Genomic DNA, 7,998 nt, shown 5'->3' on the forward strand with positions numbered 1-7,998 from the left:
TCTAATAATTTGAGACTGATTTGGAGTCTCTGGGTCACATGACTGAGAAGGTATTGAAGAAAAACATTTAGAGCAGTAATTTATTGATAGTCCCTAAGGCGACGGGTTTTGAATGTCCGTCGAATATCCAACCCGCTGCTAACTTCACCTCGGTTGATTCTACATGGTTCCTACTTTATTCTATAAAACCACCATGCAGTAGAAGCGTCAATTTACAAATACAATGAATTGAAACGAGTAAAAACTCCATAGAAAAAAGCAGACAGTGCTTCAGTCATGTAGACAGTCCACTAAATGGAACTGGGTGAACTTTACCTTTCTTCTTCAGATGTTGCTCCATCAGTCGCTCCTTCGGTCACAAATCCATTCATAAACCTCCAGGGGGGTCATGGAACTGTGGATGTCCGTCTGTTCTACATTTTCCAACTCTACATCTAATCCGTTTTCCACTCCGTTATGCGCTCCGGTTCTCCGCTCCGTGAATCCGCTCTGCTGTGTGCGTCCCCAGTCAGAGTGGCTTATTTTGCGGCCTCTAGGACGGGTGCCCGTGAAATTTTCGCATTGACCCGATAACGTCCATAAAGCACAGAGTCTCAGGTTTCAGAAACTGTTGGAATTTTTCCGATCGGACAAATTATGAAAGAGGTACGGTCATGTGAACTGCGCACTGCATGAAAAGTGGGGTTTTCGTCAGTTAACGTCCCTGTAAATTGCTGTGGAACTTGAAATTAACGCCTACTGGTGGGAATTTGAAGTCACCACAGAAAATTCTCTCTAACTGCCGGGAATTGCCGTGAATTCCCCCCCTCTGGTTAGAGAGCCTTGGCAGTAACCCCTCCCCAGCCCCTTGGGCTATGTGAGGTTTTCGTATGTAAATGGTCCTGCTGTGAGGTATACAAATGCAAATGGTGTTGTACATGACACAGCAGTTTACAGTGGAGGTGAGACAACAACTCACTGACTTGAACCAGGCAGACACTGGATGAGCCACCAGACTGTGGACCTGAACCACAAAAAGGCTGGAGCACAATCCAAAAATTGTGGTAAGTATATATTCAATTAATTATTACATGTGTGCTATTTAGGTGGGAATTTTATCTTAGTGTGACTTTCTTAGTTAATTGCACAGTGTATGATAGTGTGGTTTGACTGGTGGAACTGACTAAAGTCATGAATGTGTCACATTGACCTGCTGGAACCTGGAGGTGTTTGTTCCTCAAAGTGACTTAGTCTTGTATTATTTTAGGAAGGTGTGCGCCGTCTGCAAAACAGTGAAGGAAACAACAGATGGTATGAACTAGAGCAACGGTCAGATTTTAAAGAGTTTGGATCCATTCTGCTCTATAGAAGTAAATGTATGCCTTTAATGTCTGCTTTTTCTGAACTATTTCTATTTGGTTTTCAGACTGAGCTCACCCACAGTGAAGCAGTGACTGCTCATTTAATGGCAGCTCCAGCTGAAGGTCCAGGCTGGAATGGAGTAGAAAGTGGAGTCCTGTTGATTAAGTAACTTTAATAGTTTGTTGTGTTTTGTTTCTCTATTGTTCTAATCCTATGCATCTACTTTTTTTACTCTTCCTAACTTGTATATTTTAATTCCAGTGGCCTGTAAGACATAAAGAAACAGTCCGATGGAACTACACATACAGCCAACCAGATCTAACAGTCCAGGCAGAAGCCATGAACATTTCAGCCCACAGCAGAGAAGAAAGACGGTAAGATTTATAAGAATCTGTGTTTAATCTGAATCTGACACAAACACCACATTCTACTACTGTTAGCCTCACAGTGCAGCACTGATGGTACTTCTGTCTGGACAGCAGCTGGAGGAAAAAGAGGAGGAACTGGCCAACAAGGAGGAGATTTATGGAGGGGGATCACAATGGATATGAGGTCTGATGAAGAAGATGGCACTGCTGATGGGACATCTGGGTTGACTGTAAGGCCTCCATCCTTCCAGAGTCTGGAGCTCTAACCTATGAGCTGCACTCTAACACACACTACAGCAGAACCAACACATGTTCTACCACCACAGACACTACAGCAGAACCAACACATGTTCTACCACCACAGACACTACAGCAGAACCAACACATGTTCTACCACCACAGAAGACTGGACTGGACCACCCTCAGAGAAGATGGCACCAACACTTGTCTGATGTGATGTTTTTAGGTCAAAGATCAAACTTATTTCATAAGTTGTATAAATTACTTTCATAAGTTACAATAAGTTGATAATAGATAAATCAGTTAAAATCTGTTAAAATGCAGTTGGCTTAAGAATTGATAGGAGTGAGATGTCTTCTCCTTAAGGATCTTTGTGTTCGCTGTGCGCTAAGGTTGTATACAGAGTGGGCGCTCTTTTGCTAGAGATGATCTTTGCCGTATATTTCCGTTGGTTCTTTTCTCTGCAGTTAAAGTTCAGAAAAACTCATGTTCGCTAAGTGTGCTCTACTACTGTGTGCCTTGGAAAATATTCTTCTTTGTAAGTGTATATATCCGAAAACAACATTAGGTTCTAGATGTTGGTTGACTGAAACTGTTCTGTGAACGTGTAATGAAGCTAACCTTTATGATATTCAAGCTAGTGATGTGAGTGCATTACGTGTGTAGAGTAATTAATAATAACTGTAATAATAACTGTCTGTTAGTAATTTAAGTTGGATGATAACTGTAATAATAACTGTCTGTTAGTAATTTAAGTTGGATGATAACTGTAATAATAACTGTCTGTTAGTAATTTAAGTTGGATGTATTTTATATGTTGCAGTTACAAAAACGTTTCAGAAAACGTCAAGTAAAGGAGAAGCCCCAGCTCAGAACAGAAAGCCTTGTTTGGACTGTACTGTGTTGTTGTTTGTGGCTGGAGCTGCACAGACACATGTTGTGAGGACAGCACATCTGACTGAACTGACTGTGGACATTCTAAGTGTGTTTAATTTGAAAGTGTTGGCACTGTTTTCTTCAATATGTAAATGTGCTTTTTGCATTCTACATTTTATTAAAGCTTGTCCTTATTTTTTAACATGATCTTGGCAGTCGTGTTCTTTCTTAATTGATATTGGTGGTAATGTTTTCAGTATGTGAATTATTACCCTGCAACAATAAATAAATATGTAAATAAATATCTGAATAATAAACATAATAATAACAATAATAATAATATTTTTAATGGATGGGGCATATTATAATGCTGCACAGATGACCAATCACATGTGAGCTGTCCTTTGTGGTAACATCCAATGGGATGCTATAAAAAGAAAAAAAACATCCAATGTGTGTCTCTGTGGTCGGACATGGCAGGCACCAGTGACATTCAAATGTAAATGAGGGTCGTTCACACCTCTGCGAGCTGTTAACCCCCGCACCCGCTCGCCCCCACACCCGCCCTGCTCCTCCTCCCCCGTTGGCTCCGTTTGCGGCAGTTTCCGGCACAGCTGAACTTTTCTGTAAACTCACGATAATTACCGGGAATCTTTGAAGTTGGCGGGCGTTTACGGGGTCGATAATCTAGTTTTTCATGCAGTGGCACATGCAGAGGGCACAGGACTGCAGGTACAGGTGTGTCAGACCTGACTGACCTGTCTGATCCACAATGCAGATCCCAATGCAAAAACTAGTGCGTTATAACGCAATACTTTTGCATTATAACGCAAAAACTATTGCATTATAACGCAATACTTTTGAACTATTGCGTTATAACGCAATACATTTTTTTTCTTCATGTCCCTTCCCAGGCTCTGTACATAAACTCAGAAAAACAGAACAAAAAAATTTTTTTTCAGAAAACAGTATCTCGTAAGTTCAGAAAAAGAGCCAAATTTAATGTTTTTTTTTAGAAAACAGTATCTCATTAATTTAGAAAAACAGCGCCGATTTTTTTTAAAGTTATTTTTTCTTGTAATTACAAGATAATTATCTCGTTAACTCTGAAAAACAGAGCCGAATTTAATTTTTGTGTGAATGCAATACGCTTCCGTACTCTCACCCATGTTTGGAATCAAAATATTAATAAACAAAAATGTTTTAAAAAAAGTATAAAATCTAAATAATCCAAATCCTCCTCCTTCTATACAGTTCCTTTACATGTATAATAGCAGGTTTCAGCCACAGGATGTCACTGTTTCCATTGAACCCAGAGGGTTCAATGTTCAAATAATGACCAGTTCAATGTCCAAATTCAATAAAAGTCTGTTTTATTCTCAAAATAAAAATCTTCTATCAAAGTGGAAATTATACATATTCACAATCTCTTAATTCTTTTATATATTTATGTATATATTTATATATACATACACACATATATACAGATATGTACACTAATAATGATATAAATACACTTTGAATGAACCCGTAAGAGACTGAATTAAGGCACTGGTGATGTAAACCAGGGCTGTCAAACACGCGTCCTGGGGCCAAATGCAACCCCTGGGATGAATTTGTATAAATTCCACAGTCCAGGCTGTGGAACTCATGTTAGTGTGGGTTCCACATCCAGACCAATCTGATCTACAGTCCAATAATAACAGCAGAAGAACCGACAAAAAAGAAGGACTGCAGATTTACTACTGGGTTTGATGGGAAAAAAATAATATTACATTATGTCTGTAAATAATGACAACTGCAAATGTTTGTCTTTGTTTTAGTGCAAAAAATCACATTAAATTGTGAAACTCTTTCCATTTCCAAACTCTCCTGTACCAATAAAATGTGACTAACCTGAACAAATGTGCCCAACCTGAAATGTCTGTATTAAATTCAGTCCAGTTTGAACTCTTTTCTTCCTGTTCCTCAGTGTTTAGTGTCTTTGGAGATCTGATCCAGAATGCACATGGACTAATGAGAAGTGGAGGAAGAAGACTGATAAAATTACACTGATTTTACTGAAGAAATGTCCGTTTTTTCTGGTTATTCACATCTTTTTTTGTTTGGATCGTTTATAAAAGTCAGTATTTTCATCATTTAATGTTTTTTTTTTTTCACTCACACACAGACATAAATGTGCAGTTGTCATTCTTTCTGGGTTCTTCTGTTCTTATTTGACTGGTTGGGTCCACTGCAGATCAGATCAGACTGAATGTGGAACCTGAAAGAACAGGAGTTGGAGAACCCTGGTGTAAACGAACCCAGAACAGACGAACCCGGAACAGAAGAACCCACAGAGTCTGATGTATAAGACAAACACACCAGTGACAGGTGGTTCTGGGGGTTCTGGGGGTCCGGATGTGTTCTGTTCAGGTCCAGATCAGAGGCTCAGGTTTATCAGTCGCTCATTAATGAGGTCATTACTGATGATGGACAGCCCCCCCCCCCCCCCCCCCCCCCCCCCCCACCACCACCACTTTTTTTTTTTTTTCGGACCCGGACCCACTGGGCCGTTGCTCCACATCCACGCGCAGCAGAACTTTGATCCAGACTGGACTTAAACGGACTCTAAACCGGAGACTCCTTGGACCGGGTCCGGGTCAGACTCCTTGGACCAGGTCCGAGTCCGAGTGCTCTGGGCCCAGAAAGGCACCGAACCGGACCCGCGCGTCAGACACGGGACAGGGGCATCTGTTTGGGACAGGACACGGAGCTGGCAGTTCCGGACCTCCAGGTCAGTCCGGTGCTGACGTCACTGTACATGGACCCCCCAGCAGAGGCTTTGGCCCCCCAGCAGCAGCGCGTGCAGAAAGTCCTCCAGGACTCGAAGGTCTTCCCGGACCAGATCCAGGCCCCGGACGTGATCCCGACCAGGAGGCACATGAAGTACCTGAGCATGAACACGGCGTAGTCCGGTCCGGCCCGGTTCGGGTCGGTCCGGCACGTGCAGTTGTGCGTCACCTCCCACGTCAGCCGGTGGTGCTGCTCATAGAAGTAACAGGCCACTATGACGGTGGCCGGTACCGTGTACAGAACCGTGAACACTCCGATCCGGACCATGAGCCGCTCCAGTTTGTCGGTTTTGGTTCCGCCCTGTTTGATGACGCGTCGGATCCGGAACAGCGACACAAACCCGGCCAACAGGAACCCGGTACCGACCAGCAGGTAGAGGAGCAGCGGCGCCAGCACGAACCCCCGCAGGGTCTGCAGGTTCTGGTTCCCCACGTAGCAGATCCCCGCCACCGAGTCCCCGTCCACGGAACTCAGAGCCAGAACCGCCACGGACTTGACGCACGGGATGACCCACGCGGCCAGGTGGAAGTACCGCGCGTAACCGGCGATGGCCTCGTTGCCCCACTTCATGGCGGCGGCCAGGAACCACGTGAGGCTGAGGATGACCCACCAGAGGGAGGAGGCCATGCCGAAGAAGTAGAGCAGCACGAAGACCAGGGTGCACAGACCCGGTACCGGGCTGGAGTAGTGCACGTGCGCCGCGCCGTACGCACGGGTACACGCCACCTGCTCGTGTCCCGCGATCAGTCGGACGATGTATCCCACGGACACGAACATGTAGCAGGCGGACAGGAAGATGATGGGCCGCTCCGGGTACTGGAACCGGTCCATGTCGATGAGGAAGGTGGCCACGGTAACGGAGGTGGACACGAAGCACAGCACCGACCACAGACCGATCCACAGGCCGGTGAAGGAGCGCTCCTCCGGGCTCAGGTACGGGCTGTGGCACGGCACGGCGCAGTTCACGATCTGGCCCGTCTGGACCCGGTTGTACAGCGGGTGTCCGTCGCCTGTCACCGGGACCATGGGCGCGCGGCAGAAGCACCCGGGCTCACACACGGACGCGTGACCCGGGGGCTTATGCTTACCCGGGACCCCCCCTCCGCCTCCGCCGCGGACCCCGTGGCTCTTCTTCCGCGGGTTGTAGGGCTTCAGGGGCCGGTCGGCGGTCGGCTTGGGCACCGCCGGGGCCGCGGTGGTGGTGTGGCTCCGGTTGTAGTCCATGCACAGCGTGTCCCGGTCGCCCTGCTCCGGGAGCAGCTCGCACCTCATCCGGTCGGGCCAGGGGAAGCCGTACTGGCGCATGAGGGGCGCGCAGCCGGCCCGGGCCCGCTCACACACGGCCCGGCACGGCGGCAGCGGCTTCCGGTAGTCGTCCAGGCAGATCGGCGTGTACATGGCGCAGAGGAAGAAGCGCAGGTCCGGGGAGCACCGGATCTCCACCAGCGGCCAGAACTGGTGCACCTCCAGCCCCGCCTCGTCCTGCGTGTCGTGCTTGAACCGGTTGGGCATGTAGGTCCGGTTGTAACCGACGCCTTTGCACAGCGGCACGGTGATCTCCTGGCACCGGAGCTCCACGGCGGCGGCCGCGCGTCCGAGCAGGACCAGCGTCAAGAGCGCGCGCCACGCCGCCGGGACGCGCCGCTCCATCGTGGACTTCGGTGTGGATTCCTCCGCGGGAAAACCGGCAGCGAACTAAGCCGCAGATCAGAGCCGAACTGTCGGACTCATACTAGAGCTGGGTCCGGTCCGGTCCGGTTCACCTCCACATGCACTATAACGCACCTTCAGTGTGCCTTTGTGTCTGCGCTGCACCGGCTGTTCCACGGCTGGGGGCTGCGCGTGGGCTTTTATAGGAGGGGGGGGGGGGGACACGCCCCCACGCATGGGTGGGAGGGTGTGTGTGTGTGTGTGGGGGGTTATTAAGGCAATAAGGGCTGCTTCTTTACGTCTTTATTTAAAGTGTTCGCTCTGGAGGAGACCACACTACCACACACACATACACACACACACACACACACACACACACACACACACACACACACACTGTCAAACTCATGTTAGTTCAGTTCCACATTCAACTAAATTTGATCTGCAGTTGACCAAACCAGTCAAATGTATATATTATTATGTTATTATGTGTGAACTCCAAACTTTTCTCTGTTTTAGAGTGAAAAAAGTAAATTTACATAATGAAAAGGTTTATATCCACAAACTATCCTTTCAAATGATGTGAATAACATGAACAAACTGAAAAAATCAGTGTAATTTCAACACTATTCTGCCTCAGTTTATCATTTCCACATGTTCATTAGAACTGACAGATCACAGTGGATCT

The 7,998-nt window shown here is 46.8% G+C and overlaps 1 protein-coding gene across 1 annotated transcript; it reads right to left on the reverse strand.

Moving 5' to 3' along the window:
* Window positions 1–5,344: 5,344 nt before the first annotated feature.
* On the reverse strand, window positions 5,345–7,473 carry LOC115415786 (frizzled-8-like). The gene has a single exon (XM_030129424.1). The coding sequence runs from the start codon at window positions 7,308–7,310 to the stop codon at window positions 5,538–5,540; it is 1,773 nt and encodes a 590-aa protein (XP_029985284.1). The 5' UTR covers window positions 7,311–7,473; the 3' UTR covers window positions 5,345–5,537.
* Between the last annotated feature and the right edge of the window lie 525 nt (window positions 7,474–7,998).

This window comes from Sphaeramia orbicularis, unplaced genomic scaffold (genome assembly GCF_902148855.1).
Source record: "Sphaeramia orbicularis unplaced genomic scaffold, fSphaOr1.1, whole genome shotgun sequence".
Classification (NCBI taxonomy): Eukaryota; Metazoa; Chordata; class Actinopteri; order Kurtiformes; family Apogonidae; genus Sphaeramia; species Sphaeramia orbicularis.